Source organism: Oncorhynchus masou, chromosome 1 (assembly GCF_036934945.1).
Source record: "Oncorhynchus masou masou isolate Uvic2021 chromosome 1, UVic_Omas_1.1, whole genome shotgun sequence".
NCBI lineage: Eukaryota > Metazoa > Chordata > Actinopteri > Salmoniformes > Salmonidae > Oncorhynchus > Oncorhynchus masou.
The window spans coordinates 32,518,601-32,536,908 of record NC_088212.1 but is presented as its reverse complement, the minus strand read 5'-3'; the positions used below and the strand labels follow the sequence as shown (position 1 = coordinate 32,536,908).

General features: G+C 44.4%; 1 protein-coding gene across 1 annotated transcript in view; it reads left to right on the top strand.

Moving 5' to 3' along the window:
- dnah10 (dynein axonemal heavy chain 10) overlaps positions 1–18,308 on the top strand; it is a 59,232-nt gene that overhangs the window by 23,105 nt on the left and 17,819 nt on the right. Inside the window, exons 27-52 of the mRNA XM_064934332.1 lie at positions 1,727–1,887; positions 2,049–2,278; positions 2,535–2,657; positions 2,767–3,000; positions 3,136–3,359; positions 3,478–3,747; positions 3,859–4,042; positions 4,157–4,291; positions 4,420–4,572; positions 5,275–5,463; positions 5,579–5,725; positions 5,925–6,116; positions 6,281–6,399; positions 6,523–6,681; positions 14,389–14,524; positions 14,974–15,096; positions 15,204–15,335; positions 15,572–15,788; positions 15,913–16,032; positions 16,186–16,331; positions 16,498–16,650; positions 16,807–17,067; positions 17,183–17,355; positions 17,476–17,569; positions 17,697–17,864; positions 18,056–18,244. Of these exons, the coding sequence (XP_064790404.1) occupies positions 1,727–1,887; positions 2,049–2,278; positions 2,535–2,657; positions 2,767–3,000; positions 3,136–3,359; positions 3,478–3,747; positions 3,859–4,042; positions 4,157–4,291; positions 4,420–4,572; positions 5,275–5,463; positions 5,579–5,725; positions 5,925–6,116; positions 6,281–6,399; positions 6,523–6,681; positions 14,389–14,524; positions 14,974–15,096; positions 15,204–15,335; positions 15,572–15,788; positions 15,913–16,032; positions 16,186–16,331; positions 16,498–16,650; positions 16,807–17,067; positions 17,183–17,355; positions 17,476–17,569; positions 17,697–17,864; positions 18,056–18,244 (4,432 nt within the window). The remainder of the gene's footprint in view (positions 1–1,726; positions 1,888–2,048; positions 2,279–2,534; positions 2,658–2,766; positions 3,001–3,135; positions 3,360–3,477; positions 3,748–3,858; positions 4,043–4,156; positions 4,292–4,419; positions 4,573–5,274; positions 5,464–5,578; positions 5,726–5,924; positions 6,117–6,280; positions 6,400–6,522; positions 6,682–14,388; positions 14,525–14,973; positions 15,097–15,203; positions 15,336–15,571; positions 15,789–15,912; positions 16,033–16,185; positions 16,332–16,497; positions 16,651–16,806; positions 17,068–17,182; positions 17,356–17,475; positions 17,570–17,696; positions 17,865–18,055; positions 18,245–18,308) is intronic.

The window sequence follows — 18,308 nt, the reverse complement described above, 5'->3', positions numbered from 1 at the left end:
GGATTTGGTCAATAACAAAAGTTTATCTCAATACTTTGTTGGCAATGACAGAGGTCAAACGTTTTCTGTAAGTCTTCACAAGGTTGCTGGTATTTTGGCCCATTCCTCCATGCAGATCTCCTCTAGAGCAGTGATGTTTTGGGGCTGTTGCTGGGCAACACGGACTTTCAACTCCCTCCAAAGATTTTCTATGGGGTTGAGATCTGGAGACTGGCTAGGCCACTCCAGGACCTTAAAATGCTTCTTACGAAGCCACTCCTTCGTTGCACGGGCGGTGTGTTTGGGATCATTGTCATGCTGAAAGACCCAGCCACGTTTCATCTTCAATGCACTTGCCGATGGTAAGCGTTGTTACTTTGGTCCCAGCTCTCTGCAGGTCATTCACGAGGTCCCCCCGTGTGGTTCTGGGATTCTTTTCCCCCACCGCTCTTGTGATCATTTTGACCCCACGGGGTGAGATCTTGCGTGGAGCCCCAGGTTGAGGGAGATTATAATTGTTCTTGTATGTCTTCCATTTCCTAATAATTGCTCCCACAGTTGATTTCTTCAAACCAAGCTGCTTACCTATTGCAGATTCAGTCTTCCCAGCCTGGTGGGGGTCTACAATTTTGTTTCTGGTGTCCTTTGACAGCTCTTTGGTCTTGGCCATAGTGGAGTTTGGAGTGTGACTGTTTGAGGTTGTGGACAGGTGTCTTTTATACTGATAACAAGTTCAAACAGGTGCCATTAATACAGGTAAGTAGTGGAGGACAGAGGAGCCTCTTAAAGAAGAAGTTACAGGTCTGTGAGAGCCAGAAATCTTGTTTGTAGGTGACCAAATACTTATTTTCCACCATAATTTGCAAATTAATTAATTAAAAATCCTACAATTTGATTTTCAGGATTTTTTTTCTTATTTCGTCTGTCATAGTTGAAGTGTACCTATGATGAAAATTACAGGGCTCTCTCATCTTTTTAAGTGGGAGAACTTGCACAATTGGTGGCTGACTAAATACTTTTCTGCCCCACTGTATACTGTAGAGCCTAAGGTTAATTTATAAGACAAAGCATGAACAAAGAGATGCCTATTAGGCCAGAGGCCTAGAAGCCTAGGAAATGAGAATTGATCATACAACCTTCCTCCATGGACTGGATACAGGAGAAGAGCAAGAACAAAGGCATTTAATTCCATTTATAATATATGAAAGTGTACAATTCAACCTAAAACCAACCACCATTACCATTAACGTAAACACTCCCATGGCCAATCGCAACAGTGTGTCACAGAATTTAAAGGTGTGTGTGGGGGATGAGACCTATGTAAATAAAGCAGAATTCCTGAGAAGACAAAACGTTTACATAATAGAGTAATTTAGAGATAGAGATCATCATTCATATAGGTAGCAGAGTTATCCTCCGTGAACACGTTTCAGATAGATACCAAACATGGATAATGTAGTATTATTCTGTCACTCATTCAATAGTCAGTCCTCTGGATACTGTAACAGAGAGATACATTTTGGCCCCTCAAAGGGAGAAGGGCTAACTAGTCTGAGCATTGTCCTTTGTGCTTTCCTTGTGTTCCTGGACCATTTGCCATGCAACTCCATGTGTCAGAGAGCACATACATGAAGGCCAACAAAATACCTCCTGAAAAAAACTAGAAACAAATGAAGTGAATGTGGTTTTAATGTATTTATTTATATAGAGAGTATGTGAATGTTTGTTTGTCCTTGATCCTCCTCAGACACTGGAGGGAGCTGATGCAGAGGACTAACACCAGCTTTGAGATGAATCCAGACACCTTCACTCTAGAGAACATGTTCGCCATGGAGCTGAACAAGTATGGCAATGTCATCGGTGAGATTGTCACCTCAGCTGTCAAAGAGCTCAGTATTGAGAAGGCAAGCAACCCCTTTAGGACGTTTATTTCATCACACAAAGCTGTAATTGTACAATTCTCTTTGCGGTGTGTTCAACATTGTATGGTCAGTATCAATAACTAAACATTGAGTTTATATGTCATTTACATTTAGATAATGGGTATATGTGTGTTTGTGTACAGGGAGTCACGGAGGTGGTGGAGACCTGGGAGAATATGAAGTTTAGTGTGCAGCGCTACTTCAAAGGCACCCAGGAACGTGGCTCTATCCTGGGGGTGGTGGACGAGATTCTGCAGAACCTAGATGACAACGCCATGAACCTTCAGAGTATGGCAGGCAGCCGCTTCGTAGGGCCCTTCCTGGCCACCGTACAACAGTGGGAGAAGAGCCTGTCCCTCATCAGCGAAGTCATAGAGGTCAGTCAACGTCCCAAATAGCACCCTATTCCATATATAGTGCACTACTTTTTACCAGGGCCCATAGTGCACTATGTAGGGAATAAGGTGCCCTTTGGGACACAGACAGTGACCTTTGGGTCCTAGTTCATGGAAGAGTTAAAATACTGTTGCGTACAACTCTCATCACAAGCTCATTGTCCTTTGAAACCACCGTTGAGTATAATGGTAACCACCCATACAGGATCTGTGCTGAAATGATATGGCATCTCCTAAGGTTTGGATGCTGGTGCAGCGGAAGTGGATGTACCTAGAGAGCATCTTCATTGGAGGGGATATCCGCTCTCAGTTACCTGAGGAAGCCAAGAAATTTGACAACATTGACAAAATGTTCAAAAAGGTGATTGACTTGAGTCCCATTTCTATTAGAACATAATTAAACACAACACGTAATACTTTTAGACAGTATTGTCTTACCTAGTTTTGTATGCTTGCATGGTCTACTCTAGATTATGACTGATACAGTGAAGGACCCGGGAATTAAGAGGTGCTGTCTGGTGCCCAACCGGCTGACTGACCTGCAGAGTCTGAGTGATGGTTTGGAGCGCTGCCAGAAGAGTCTCAACGACTACCTGGATTCCAAACGTAACGCCTTCCCTCGCTTCTTCTTCATCTCCGACGACGAGCTGCTCAGCATCCTGGGTAGCAGCGACCCTGTTTGCGTCCAGGAGCACATAATAAAGGTACTGTAGCATGTCACTACAGGCCAGAGATGGTTCTCTTCAGGTGATCAAAGGTGCAGTCATCTTTGTGGCTTTTGTTTCCTAAAGTGTGTGGAGTTAACGTTGCCTTTTCTCTCCCTTTTTCCTCCCACCCAGATGTATGACAACATAGCGTCTCTGCGGTTTGACGTGGGGGGTAACGGGGAGACGGTGGCTGGGGCCCTGGTGTCTGCGGAGGGAGAGGTGATGGACCTGAAGCGGCCGGTGCCAGCCGAAGGCCGGGTGGAGGACTGGATGACTGGAGTACTGCTGGAGATGAGGAGGACCAACAGACTCATCACCAAGGAAGCCATCTTCCGCTACTGTGAAGACAGGGGCAGGTTAGTGTGTTTCAGAAACACACGGACCTACTCCTGTCTTCAAAGTAAAACTTTGTCTGTGTGTAAGATGCCAGTGAAATATTCAGCAGCACCAGTCCATAGTGTGTGTTTCCCTCAGGATTGACTGGATGTTGCTGTACCAGGGGATGGTGGTGCTGGCTGGGAACCAGGTGTGGTGGACCTGGGAGGTGGAGGACGTCTTCCAGAAGGTGAAGAAGGGAGACAAGCAAGCGCTGAAGAACTACGCCAAGAAGATGCACCAGCAAATAGACCAGCTGGTGACACGCATCACTCAGCCCATGAAGAAGAACGACCGAAGCAAGATCAACACTGTCCTCATCATCGACGTCCATGCCAGGGACATTGTGGACAACTTTGTCCGGGACAGGTAGGGAACAACATAGTGCTTTGTTATTACACTTACTGTACTGCATGCAGTGACATATATATGACTTCAGATGAAAACTAGATGATGTTTCTCCTCATTTCTCTCATGCAGTATAATGGATGTCCGTGAGTTTGAGTGGGAGAGCCAGCTGAGGTTCTACTGGGACCGGGAGCCCGATGATCTGTTTGTGCGCCAGTGCAGCGCTGCTTTCTCCTATGGTTATGAGTACATGGGACTGAATGGTCGTCTGGTCATCACCCCTCTGACTGACCGCATCTACCTCACCCTCACACAAGTACAATACCTGAACCTCAGAAAGCTTTGTCAGTCTGTATTTATACACTGTTGAATGATGGAGGTGAATCATTTTGTCTAACTGTAACTACCACTGTGTTTGTGCTTGCCTCAGGCCCTGTCCATGTACCTGGGTGGAGCCCCCGCGGGGCCGGCTGGAACGGGGAAGACAGAGTCCACCAAGGACCTGGCCAAGGCTCTGGGCCTCCTGTGTGTGGTCACAAACTGTGGAGAGGGCATGGACTACATGGTGAAGCCCCTCACACCAAAATTAAAGCTTTATTTCCTCTATTGTAGTCCACATGAATAGTTTCTTTATTTACCTTGTGTATTCATTTATCATGCTTCTCCTCTGTCTTCCCCCTCCTCTGTGTCCAGGCTGTGGGGAAGATCTTGTCTGGCCTGGCCCAGTGTGGTGCCTGGGGCTGCTTTGATGAGTTCAACCGCATCGATGCCTCTGTGCTGTCTGTCATCTCCTCCCAGATCCAGACCATCCGCAACGCTCTCATCCTGCACCTCAAGAGGTTCCATGTAAGTTATTATGACACAGTCATCTCTTAGATGTCTGAAGACTGCCTGGACAGTTCTGGATTGGGAGAGGGTGATACTAAAACCTTGCAATTTGAGTAGGTAAACACAAAAGAACATTATTGCAAGGTAACTTTTGGGATGTTTTATTTTTTATTTTATTTTACCCCCAAATGTCGTGGTATCCAATTGTTAGTAGCTACTATCTTGTCGCATCGCTACAACTCCCGTAAAGGCTCGGGAATGACGAAAGTTGAAAGTCGTGCGTCCTCCGATATACAACCCAACCAAGCCGCACTGCTTCTTAACACAGCGCGCATCCAACCCAGAAGCCAGCCGCAACAATGTGTCGGAGGAAACACTGTGCACCTGGCAACCTTGGTTAGCGTGCACTGCGCCCGGCCTGCCACAGGTGTCGCTGGTGCGCGATGAGACAAGGATATCCCTACCGGCCAATCCCTCCCTAACCCGAATGACGCTAGGACAATTGTGTGTCGCCCCACGGACCTCCCGGTCGCGGCCGGTTACGACAGAGCCTGGGCGCGAACCCAGAGTCTCTGGTGGCACAGCTGGCGCTGTAATGCAGCGCCCTTAACCACTGTGCCACCCGGGAGACCAGTTTTGGAATGTTTTCCCTCAAAACTGTTGGTGACATTGACTCAGGACGATTTTAACTCAGTAGTCTATATGTGTTTTGGGTGTCAGTTTGAAGGCCAGGAGATCAGCATGGACGACCGCATGGGCATCTTCATTACTATGAACCCTGGCTACGCTGGACGCACAGAGCTGCCTGAGTCAGTCAAAGCCCTGTTCAGACCCGTGGTCGTCATCGTCCCTGACCTGCAGATGATCTGTGAGATCATGCTCTTCTCAGAGGGATTCCTCTTGGCTAAGGTGAGCAGCACATCCTCTCATCAACACACACACACACATACAATATTATAGATAAGTGTTGTCTGACATTGTTAGACGCACACTCACTCAGTTAGTCATCTTCCTTTGAATGTAGATTCTGGCCAAGAAGATGACGGTGCTGTACAAGCTGGCCAGGGAGCAGCTGTCTAAGCAGTTCCACTATGACTTTGGCCTGCGGGCTCTGAAATCTGTGTTAGTGATGGCTGGAGAACTGAAGAGAGGCTCACCAGACCTCAATGAGGTAAAGACCTGTGAAATTATGCAAAGTCCACTGTGATACAATTCCTATGTGTTGTACTTATAGTAAGGAGACAAAGAGAGCATTTAGAATTTTCTGGAAGTTTGGGGTGGTTTTATTTCATTGACAATCTCTCTCTTTCTCTATCCCTGTCTTTTTTCATTCTCTCTCCCGTTCTCCTTCCTCACCCTCTCTCTCTCAGGATGTGGTGTTGATGCGTGCCCTGCGGGACATGAACCTGCCTAAGTTTGTGTTTGAGGATGTGCCTCTGTTCCTGGGGCTGATTTCAGACCTGTTCCCGGGGCTTGACTGCCCCCGTGTGTGCTACCCCAGCTTCAATGATGCTGTGGAGCAGACCCTGATGGAGAACAAATACCTCATCCTGTCCAACCAGGTGCCCTGGCTACCCTTCTCTGTCTAAACTTTAAATCTCAGGGCATAGGCAACTTTGTGAAAATGTCCATCCGCATTGAAAGATGACTAATTATTATTTCTACACATGAACGTGAAGATGTTGATAAGTCCTTGTTTCTAATGCTGAGTGTCTGTGGTGTTCAGGTGGACAAGGTGGTGCAGATGTATGAGACCATGATGACCAGACACACCACTATGGTGGTGGGCCCCACAGGTGGAGGCAAGTCAGTGGTCATCAGCACTCTGTGCCAGGCACAGACCAGGTCAGTGCCTCTCAGACCATTGTGACAGCTGGCATCACAACAGCCTTGCTTCTCAAAGCGTTCAACAGAGAGTGTTTTTAGGAATAGTAGCTCTCATAATTGTGGTTGTTTTCATGCCTACAGGTTAGGCTTGGTGACCAAGCTTTACTGCCTGAACCCTAAAGCCATGAGTGTCATCGAGGTGTACGGCATTCTGGACCCTGTCACCCGTGACTGGACTGATGGGATACTGTCCAACATCTTCAGAGACATCAATAAGCCCACTGACAAGAAGGAGAGGAGGTAAGACCATGTCACTGCCATTCCCTTGTAGAGTTCAACCTGAAGTTTTTAGGTATTTTGTTGTATCCAATGCTGCACTCTAGACCCAAACTGTTATAGATCTATATCCATCCTGCCCTGCCTTTCTAAAATCTTCGAAAGCCAAGTTAACAAACAGATCACTGACCTTTTCGAATCCCACCCTACCTTCTCCACTATGCAATCTGGTTTCCGAGCTGGTCATGGGTGGACATCAGCCATGCTCAAGGTCCTAAACGATATCATCGACCGCCATCGATAAAAGACAGTACTGTGCAGCCGTCTTCATCGACCTGGCCAAGGCTTTCGACTCTGTCAATCACAGTATTCTTATCGGCAGACTCAATAGCATTGGCTTCTCAAATGACTGCATCTCCTGATTCAGCAACTACTTCTCAGATAGAGTTCAGTGTGTCAAATCGGAGAGCCTGTTGTCCGGACCTCTGGCAATCTCTATGGGTGTGCTACAGGGTTCAATTCTCGAGCCGACTCTTTTATCAATGATGTCGCTCTTGCTGCTGGCGATTCTCTGATCCACCTCTACGCAGACGACACCATTCTGTATACCTCTGTCCCTTCTTTGGACACCGTGCTAACAAACCTCCAAACGAGCTTCAATGCCATACAACACTCCTTCCGAGGCCTCCAACTGCTTTTAAATGCAAGTAAAACTAAGTGCATGCTCTTCAACCGATTGCTGTCCGCACCCTCCCACCCTACTAGCATCACTACTCTGGACGGTTCTTACTTAGAATATGTGGACAACTACAAATACCTAGGTGTCTGGTTAGACTGTAAACTCTCCTTCCAGACTCAGATTAAGCATCACCAATCCAAAATAAAATCTAGAATCTGCTTCCTGTTTCGCAACACAGCCTCCTTCACTCATGCTGCCAAACATACCCTCATAAAACTCACTATCCTACCGATCCTTGACTTCGACGATGTCATTTACAAAATAGCCTCCAACACTCTACTCAGCAAACTGGATGTCGTCTATCACAGTGCCATCCGTTTTGTCACCAAAGCCCCATATACTACCCACCACTGAGACCTGTATGCTCTCGTTGGCTCGCCCTCACTACATACTCGTCGCCAAACTCCAGGTCAACTATAAGTCTATGCTAGGTAAAGCCCCGCCTTATCTCAGCTCACTGGTCGCCATAGCAATACCCACCCTTAGCACGCGCTCCAGCAGGTATATTTCACTGGTCACCCCCAAAGCCAACACTTCCTTTGGCTGCCTTTCCTTCCAGTTCTCTGCTGCCAGTGACTGGAACGAATTGCAAAAATCACTAAAGCTGGTGTCTTATATCTCCCTCTAACTTTAAGCATCAGCTGTCTGAGCAGCACTGTACCTGTACACAGCCAATCTGTAAATAACACACCCGACTACCTCATCTCCATATTGTTCTTATCCTCTTGCTCTTTTTCACCCCAGTAGCTCTACTTTGGATACAAAAAGATTTCCCAAGCTTTAAACATCCCAAGGAGCACTGTGCAAGCAATAATATTGAAATGGAAGGAGTATCAGACCACTGCAAATCTACCAAGACCTGGCCGTCCCTCTAAACTTTCAGCTCATACAAGGAGAAGACTGATCAGAGATGCAGCCAAGAGGCCCATAATCACTCTGGATGAACTGCAGAGATCTACAGCTAAGGTGGGAGACTCTGTCCATAGGACAACAATCAGTCGTATATTGCACAAATCTGGCCTTTATGGAAGAGTGGCAAGAAGAAAACCATTTCTTAAAGATATCCATAAAAAGTGTTGTTTAAAGTTTGCCACAAGCCACCTGGGAGACACACCAAACATGTGGAAGAAGGTGCTCTGGTCAGATGAAACCAAAATGGAACTTTTTGGCAACAATGCAAAACGTTATGTTTGGCGTATAAGCAACACAGCTCATCACCCTGAACACACCATACCCACTGTCAAACATGGTGGTGGCAGCATCATGGTTTGGGCCTGCTTTTCTTCAGCAGGGACAGGGAAGATGGTTAACATTGATGGGAAGATGGATGGAGCCAAATACAGGACCATTCTGGAAGAAAACCTGATGGAGTCTGCAAAAGACCTGAGACTGGGACGGAGATTTGTCTTCCAACAAGACAATGATCCAAAACATAAAGCAAAATCTACAATGGAATGGTTAAAAAATAAACATATCCAGGTGTTAGAATGGTCAAGTCATAGTCCAGACCTGAATCCAATCGAGAATCTGTGGAAAGAACTGAAAACTGCTGTTCACAAATGCTCTCCATCCAACCTCACTGAGCTCGAGCTGTTTTGCAAGGAGGAATGGGAAAAAAATTCAGTCTCTTGATGTGCAAAACTGATAGAGACATACCCCAAGCGACTTACAGCTGTAATCGCAGCAAAAGGTGGCGCTACAAAGTATTAACTTAAGGGGGCTGAATAATTTTGCATGCCCAATTTTTCAGTTTTTGATTTGTTAAAAAAGTTTGAAATATCCAATAAATGTCGTTCCACTTCATGATTGTGTCCCACTTGTTGTTGATTCTTCACAAAAAAATACAGTTTTATATCTTTATGTTTGAAGCCTGAAATGTGGCAAAAGGTCACAAAGTTCAAGGGGGCCGAATACTTTCGCAAGGCACTGTATATACAGTGCCTTCGGAAACAATTCAGACCCCTTGACGTTTTCCAGATTTTATTATGTGACAGACAGACAACCTTATTCTAAAATTGATTAAATAAATAACAATTCCTCAGCAATCTACACACAATACCCCCATATTGACGAAGCAAAAACAGTTCTGCAAACATTTCTGCAAATGTATTAATAATAAAAAGCAGAAATACCTTATTTACATATTATTGAGACCCTTTGCTGTGAGACTCGAAATTGAGCTCAGGTGCATCCTGGTTTTCCATTGATCATCCTTGAGATGTTTCTACAACTTGATCAGTATCCACCTGTGGTAAATTCAATTGATTGGATATTATTTGGAAGGCACACACCTGTCTATATACGTTCCTACAGTTGACAGTGCATGTCAGATTAAAAAACAAGCCATGGGGACAAAGGAATTATCCGTAGTGCTCCAAGACAGGATTATGTCGAGGCACAGATCTGGGGAAGGGTACCAAAAACTTTCTGCAGCATTGAAAGTCCCCAAGAACACAGTGGCCTCCATCATTCTTAAATGGAAGAAGTTTGGAACCACCAAGACTCTTCCTAGAGCTGGCCACCCGGCCAAACTGAGAAATCAGGGGTGAAGGGCCTGGGCCAGGGAGGTGACCGAGAACCCGCTGGCCACTCTGACAGACCCTAGAGTTCCTTTGTGGAGATGGGAGAACCTTCCAGAAGGACAACCATCTCTGCTGCACTCCACCAATCAGGCCTTTTTGGTAGTGGCCTAATGGAAGCCACTCTTTAGTAAAAGGCACATGACAGCCCGCTTGGAGTTTGCCAAAAGACACCTAAAAACTCTCAGAACATGAGAAACAAGATTCTCTGGTCTGATAAAACCAAGATTGAACTCTTTGGTCTGAATGTCTAGCATCACATCTGGGGGAAATGTGGCTCCATCCCTACAGTGATGTACGGTGGTGGCAGCATCATGCTGTGGGGATGTTTTTCAGCAGCAGGGACTGGAAGACTAGTCAAGATTGAGGCAAAGATGAACAGAACAAAGTACAGAGAGATCCTTGATGAAAACCTGCTCCAGAGCACACAGGACCTCAGACTGGGGCGAAGATTCAGCTTCCAACAGGACAATGAGTCTAAGCACACAGCCAAAACAACGCAGGAGTGGCTTTGGGACAACTCCCCGAATGTCCTTGAGTGGCCAAGCCAGAGCACAGACTTGAGCCCAATCAAACATCTCTGAAGATACCTGAAAATAGCTGTCCAGCAATGCTCCCCATCCAATCTGACAGAGCTTGAGAGGATCTGCCGAGAAGAATGGGAGAAATTCCCCAAATAAAAAGTACTGAGTAAAGGATCTGAATACTTATGTAAATGTGATATTTCCATTTTTTTAAATAAATTACCAAACATTTCAAAACTGTTTTTGCTTTGTCATTATGGGTTATTGTGTGTCAATACTTTCCAAAGGCATTGTGTATATACAGTACCAGTCAAAAGTTTGGTTACACCTACTCATTCCAGGGTTTTTCTTCATTTTAACTGTTTTCTACATTGTAGAATAATAGTGAAGACATTAACACTATGAAATAACACATATGGAATCATGTAGTAACCAAAAAAATGTTAAACAAATCAAAATATATTTTATATTTGAGATTCTTCAAAGTAGCCACCCTTTGCCTTGATGACAGCTTTGTGCATGCTTGGCATTCTCACAACCAGCTTCATGAGGTAATCACCTGGAATGTATTTCAATTCACTTCTTGACGCTACCCATCCCTGTCGCGGGATCATTTTCATCAGCAACCGCTGAATAGCATAGCGCAACAGTCAAATAATATTACTAAAAAATATTCATATTCATGAAATCACAAGTGCAAAATTGCAAAACACAGCTTAGCCTTTTGTTAATCCACCTGTCGTCTCAGATTTTGAAATTATGCTTGACGGCGAAAGCAATCCAAGCGTTTGTGTAAGTTTATCGATAGCCTAGCATAGCATTATGTACACTTAGCATCAGGAAGCTTGGTCACGAAAATCAGAAAAGCAATCAAATTAACCATTTACCTTTGATCTTCGGATGTTTTCACTCACGAGACTCCCAGTTACACAACAAATGTTCCTTTTGTTCCATAAAGATTCTTTTTATACCCAAAATACCGACGTTTGTTTGTCGCGTTATGTTCAGAAATCCACAGGAAAGAGCGGTCACGACAACGCAGACGGAAATTCCAAATAGTCTTCATAATGTTCACAGAAACATGTCAAACGTTTTTTATGATCATTCCACACGTAGTTTTTAAAATATATACTCGATAATATATCAACCGGATGTGTATACGTTTTTCAATAACAGCGGGAGGAACAATGGCGGCTTTACTCTGTAGAGCAAAAACTCACTCTGAGAGCCCCCACCTATCCACTTACGCGATGTGATCCTTCACACTCATTTTTCAAAATAAAAGCCTGAAACTATGTCTAAAGACTGATGACACCTTACGGAAGCCAGAGAAAAAGGAATCTGGTTGATATCCCTTTAAATGGAGGATAGGCATGCATAGGAATAGAAGGGTTTCAAAATAAGAGGCACTTCCTGATTGGATTCTCCTCAGGGTTTCGCCTGCAATATCAGTTCTGTTATACTCACAGACAATATTTTGACAGTTTTGGAAACTTTAGAGTGTTTTCTATCCTAATCTGTCAATTATATGCATATTCTAGCATCTGGTCCTGAGAAATAGGCTGTTTACTTTGGGAACGTTCTTTTTCCAAACATAAAAATAATGCCCCCTAGCTTCAAGAGGATAACCGGTGTGCCTTGTTAATTTGTGGAATTTCTTTCCTTCTTAATGCAAGAAACGAAGACCCAAAGTTACCTCTGCTGCAGAGGATAAGTTCATTAGAGATACCAACCTCAGAAATTGCAGCCCAAATAAATGCTTCACAGATTTCAAGTAACAGTCACATCTTCACATCAACTGTTCAGAGGAGACTGCGTGAATCAGGCCTTCATGGTCAAATTGCTGCAAAGAAACCACTACTGAAGGACACTAATAAGAAGAAGAGACTTGCTTCGACCAAGAAACTACGAGCAATGGACATTAGACCGATGGAAATCTGTCCTTTAGTCTGATGTGTCCAAATTTGAGTTTTTGGTTCCAACCCTGTGTCTTTGTGAGATGCAGAGTAGTTAAACGGATGATCTCTGCATGTGTATGGTAAACGGATGATCTCTGTGAAGCATGGAGGAGTAGGTGTGAAGTTGTGGGGGTGCTTTGCTGGTGACACTGTTATTTATTTAGAATTCGAGGCACACTTAACCAGCATGGCTACCACAGTATTCTGCAGCGATACGCCATTCCATCTGGTTTGCGCTTAGTGGGACCATCATTCGTTTTTCAACAGGACAATGACCCAAAACATACCTGCAGGCCGTGTAAGGGCTACTTGACCAAGAAGGAGAGTGATGGAATTCTGCATCAGATGACCTAGCCTCCGCAATCAACCGACCTGGTTTGGGATGAGTTGGACCTCAGAGTGAAGGAAAAGCAGGAAACAAGTGCTCAGCATATGTGGGAACTCCTTCAAGATGATTGAAAAAGCATTCCAGGTGACTACCTCATGAAGCTGGTTGAGAGAATGCCAAGAGTGTTCAAAGCAATCATCAAGGCAAAGGGTGGCTACTTTGAAGAATCTCAAATATAAAATGTCTTATAATTTTTTTGTTTACTACATGATTCCATATGTTATTTCATCATTTTAATGTCTTCACTATTATTCTACAGAATATATATTATTTTACACTAATACAATTGCTCTATTTTCATGTCATCTGACCATAGCACCAGTTCTAATCCAAGTCCCAATGCCATTTAGCAAACTCCAGGCATTTACATTTGTTGGAGAACATGCAAATAGAGCTCTTTGGCCACGCACACCAGTAAGGAAATGAGGATGCACAAGCAGAAAAGAACCGAATACTATTATCTACTGTAAAATAGTGGTTTATCTTTAATTTTATGGGGCTATTTTGCATCCACTGGTCCTGGGGTCCTTATTAATGTTTATGGCAGTATGAACTTTACCCAGTTCCTAGATAAAAACCTGGTTGCCTCTGCCAGTAGGCTGAAACTTGTCCGCAAGTGGATCGTCCAGCAAGACAATAACCCCAAGCACACATCAAAATCCACATATAAATGATTAATTGACCACAAAATCAGCATTTTGCAATGGCCATCTCAGTCTCTGGACTTGAACCCCTTTGAAAACTTGTGGTTTGAATTGAAGAGGGTAGTCTTAAAGCACAGATAATGGATATCTAGGGTCGGAAAATATTATTTATGGAGGAATGGTCTGAGATCCCTCCCAATGTGTTCTCCAATCTCATAAAGCATGTTAGAAAAAGGTTCAGTGCCGTTATCCTTGCAAGGTGAGGTATGGAAAGGTATTGAAAACAGGGGTGTGTAAGGGTTTTCCTCTGGTGAAGGAGAAGCGGACCAAAATGCAGCGTGGTGGTTATTAATTTTCTTTAATAAAGGAACTCGACATGAAATAACTAACAAAACAATAAATGTGTGAAAACCTAAACAGTCCTATCTGGTGAAAACACAGAGACAGGAACAATCACCCACAAACACACAGTGAAACCCAGGCTACCTAAATATGGTTCCCAATCAGAGACAATGACTAACACCTGCCTCTGATTGAGAACCATATCAGGCCAGACATAGAAATAGACAAACAAGACATCCAGCATAGAATGCCCACTCAGATCACACCCTGACCAACCAAAACATAGAAACATACAAAGCAAACTATGGTCAGGGTGTGACAGTGTGCCAATAATTTTGACCCCTATCTTTTTGAGAAAAAAATCTTACTTGTTAAACAAAATCTCTTTTTCTTAGCAATTGTATTAGTCTAAAATTATATGATTTCCTTTTTTTAGCATACAATATAATTTGTATTATTTATTTCATGTGGTATTTTTTGTTCATCTTTATCAAGGGTGGCAATAATTTGGAACCTGACTGTATATCTCTTGTTGCCACATGAACTCTTACCTACAGGTACATCCTGTTTGATGGGGATGTGGATGCTCTGTGGGTGGAAAACATGAACTCCGTAATGGATGATAACAAGCTGCTCACCCTGGCCAATGGAGAGAGGATACGCCTGCAGAACCACTGTGCTATGCTATTTGAGGTTTGTCACTAATATCACTATAGTCTCCTCAGACCACACCTTACTTACTTGGAATAGTTTACCCAAATTACAAAATTACACACGTTTGTGGCGCAAATCCCATTCAAGTCATGGGACCCGTGTTAGCATTTTTCACACATCATGTTCAAATCATCTATAAGTGACTTTGTTGAGCTTCACAATCAATTTTAGATACTTGTGAAAAATGTGGACGTGATGCGCAAAAACAATTATATCGGTCCCATGACTTGAAGGGGATTTGTGCAACAAATTCTAAAATGTTAGCATGTGGAAACTAAATAAAAGCATGATTTTTTTGTCATACCTTGTCCATAGACTGCTTACAGGGTGAGGAAGTCAAAATGTGTCATTTTGTAATTTGAGTGAACTATCACTTGAAGAATTTCTCAATGCGAATGGTAAATACATTTGTCCATCATGTGTTGTAGGTTGGAGATCTGCAGTATGCCTCCCCTGCTACAGTTTCTCGCTGTGGGATGGTGTTTGTGGACCCCAAAAATCTTCGCTATACTCCTTACTGGCAGAAATGGGTCAGTAACAGACCTCCAAAGGTAAGGAACATGACACAGTAAAATGCATAAAGGTTTTATCCTTTCAGCTTTATCAAAATTGATGTTGAAATGTCTCATCTTGCATTTGCTTGTCTTTTCCTGGTCAGGAACAACCACACCTGGAGAAGCTGTTTGTAAAGTACGTGCCCAGCACTATCGACATGATAGTGGAGGGTATTGTTGATGGCAAACAGGTGGAGAAACTGAAGACCATCGTCCCTCAGACAGATCTCAACATGGTTGGTACAGCTTGGCCTTCTTGAGTGTTATAACATGAGTGTTATAACATGTTGCTAATTATATTTACCCAAATTGAATCTCATGAACAGGTATGCAGTATTTCCTGCAACAAAATCAGTTTCTGTATCACCTACCTAAGATTGGATCCAGCAAACTTCTTACCCTACATTTATAGTTCTATAGTCCATTTTCATGATGCCTGTTCATAACCCCGCTCTCTGTCTGTCGTGTCCAGGTGACGCAGTTGTCCATGATGCTGGATGCCCTGCTGGAGACAGAGGTCTATGATGCTGATGTTCTGGAGTGTTTCTTCCTGGAGGCGCTGTATTGCTCTCTGGGGGCATGTCTACTGGACAACGGAAGGGCCAAATTTGATGACTTTGTAAAGAAACTGTCCAGCTTGACCACTGGTCATGATGAGAAGGCTCTTGTTGGACCTGGAGAGATTCCAGGTGAGCGAGGCACCATCCAAGCCATCGGTCAAATACAGTCATACTTCAATTTTTATTCAGCTATTAGATACCCAAAACTACAAGTTATTCACAAAATGAATGGCTGGGATGTCCGTTCACACAGGTTACCTGCCTACTCTGTACGATTTCCATTTTGATGGGACCAAGAAGAAGTGGGTTACCTGGAGCTCCCTGGTCACCAAATACGTCCACAGCCCTGATGTGAAGTTCATTGATATCCTGGGTAAAGCATCAATGCATGTGTGCTCAGAAAAAATAAAAATAAATAAGTAATCCACTGGATTCCTACAGATACCAAATGTTTCCAACCTCCCCTCTTTCTCCCTGCTCTCTCTCCATATATTTCTCTCTATCTCCATCTTTCTCTCTCTTACAGTCCCTACTGTGGACACCACGCGAGCCAGTTGGCTACTGGAGCAGATGGTGAAGATCAAGAGGCCTGTAGTTCTGGTGGGAGAGTCTGGCACCTCCAAGACAGCCACTACTCAGAATTTCCTGAAGAATCTCAACATGGACACTACTGTGAGTTTACAACAAGATGTCACAGAGACACAGACAGAGCCCATGACACTGAAATGGCAACCTATTCCCTATTCCTTATATAGTGCACTACTTTTGAGGCAGGGCCCATTTAGGATGAACACCATGTGTATTAACTGTGTTTAATGTTGCTTCTTTGTGTCTCCAGATGATGCTAACCATCAACTTCTCATCACGGACCACCTCCATGGACCTCCAGAGGAACCTTGAGGCCAGCGTGGAGAAGAGGACCAAGGAGATATACGGCCCTCCCATGGGCAAAAGACTGCTGGTTTTTATGGATGACCTCAACATGCCCAGGGTAGGTACATGCATGCTCTTCTCTAGCTTCCCATCACCCTCTCTTCCATCCCTCAACCTTCATCCTTTACATGTGTGTCTGTATTAATGTAGGTTAGTGTGTTTGTTTGTCTGGTTGATTGTATGTTGGTATGTCATTGTACCTGTGTCCTATCAGGTGGATGATTATGGAACCCAGCAGCCCATTGCCCTGCTGAAGCTGCTGTTGGACCGAGGAGGCATGTATGACAGAGGGAAGGAGCTGAACTACAAAGTTCTGAAGGACCTAGGCTTCATTGCAGCCATGGGCAAGGCAGGAGGTGGGAGGAACGAGGTGGACACCCGCTTCATCTCCCTCTTTAGTGTCTTCAATATCCCCTTCCCAGACGAGGACTCCCTCCATCTTATCTACTCCTCCATCCTCAAGGGACACACCAGGGTGAGACGCACTATCACACATTTTAAGATGCAGCTCTTACCACCAAAAACAGCATTACCACACATGAATTATTGTATGAAATGACTTGATTGAACTCTAACCATTTAAACCGTAGCCGTTTGAGGAGTGCATCCAGACGATGTGTGACAAGCTGACGATCTGCACTCTGGAGCTGTACAAGAACATCATCAAAGACCTGCCGCCCACGCCATCCAAGTTCCACTACATCTTCAACCTCAGGGACCTGTCCAGAGTCTACAACGGTCTGGTCCTCACCAACGCTGAGAGGTCTTAAACATTACCCTCGGTTGAATCTAAATAACACATGTTAAGAAGATGTTGCTAACATGTAGAAGCTCATGTTAAGTGTTGTGTCATGTTTAGTCTCTGAACGTTTCTCTTCTGTAGGTTTCTAACGGTCACCCAGTTTGTGCGTGTGTGGAGGAACGAGTGCCTGAGGGTGTTCCATGACAGGCTCATCAATGAAATAGACAAAGCCCTGGTACGTTCATCTGCATGGTTCTGTTCTGCTTAATCATGAAAAATGTATTAATCCCTTTACAGTAACTTCCTCTTACTATATTGTACTTGTTTTCCATTCTCATCTGTCCCCTGTCTTGTTGTCTCAGGTCCAGGACCATATAAAGAACCTGATAGATGAGCACTTTAGGTCAGACTTGGAGTCAGCCATGAGGGACCCCATCCTGTTTGGTGACTACAGAACTGCCCTCAACGAGTCTGAGCCACGCGTCTATGAGGACATACAGGACTATGATGCTTCCAAAGCCTTGTTCCAGGTACTCAGAAGTTGGGATGATGACTTTCAAACGTGTTTGATTTTTACATTTATAAATGCCCCTTGTCACCTGTACTAGGCAAAATTAAATGGCACCCTTTTTTCAATATATTCAAAATATCACAACTTTACTGTTTGCCCAGTCTCAAGCCTTTGTCTCGTTGCTGACCTGCCCCTGTCACTGCTCTGTAGGAGATCCTGGAGGAGTACAATGAGAACAAGACCAAGATGAAACTGGTTCTGTTTGACGATGCCCTGGAGCACCTGACAAGAGTGCATCGCATCATCAGGATGGACCGCGGCCACGCCCTGCTGGTGGGGGTTGGCGGCTCCGGGAAGCAGTCCCTTACCAAGCTTGCTGCATTCACCGCAGGCTGCGAGGTCAGCCAGACACATCTCTGCGTCCCAACTGGCACCCTATTCCCTATATAGTGCACTACTTTTG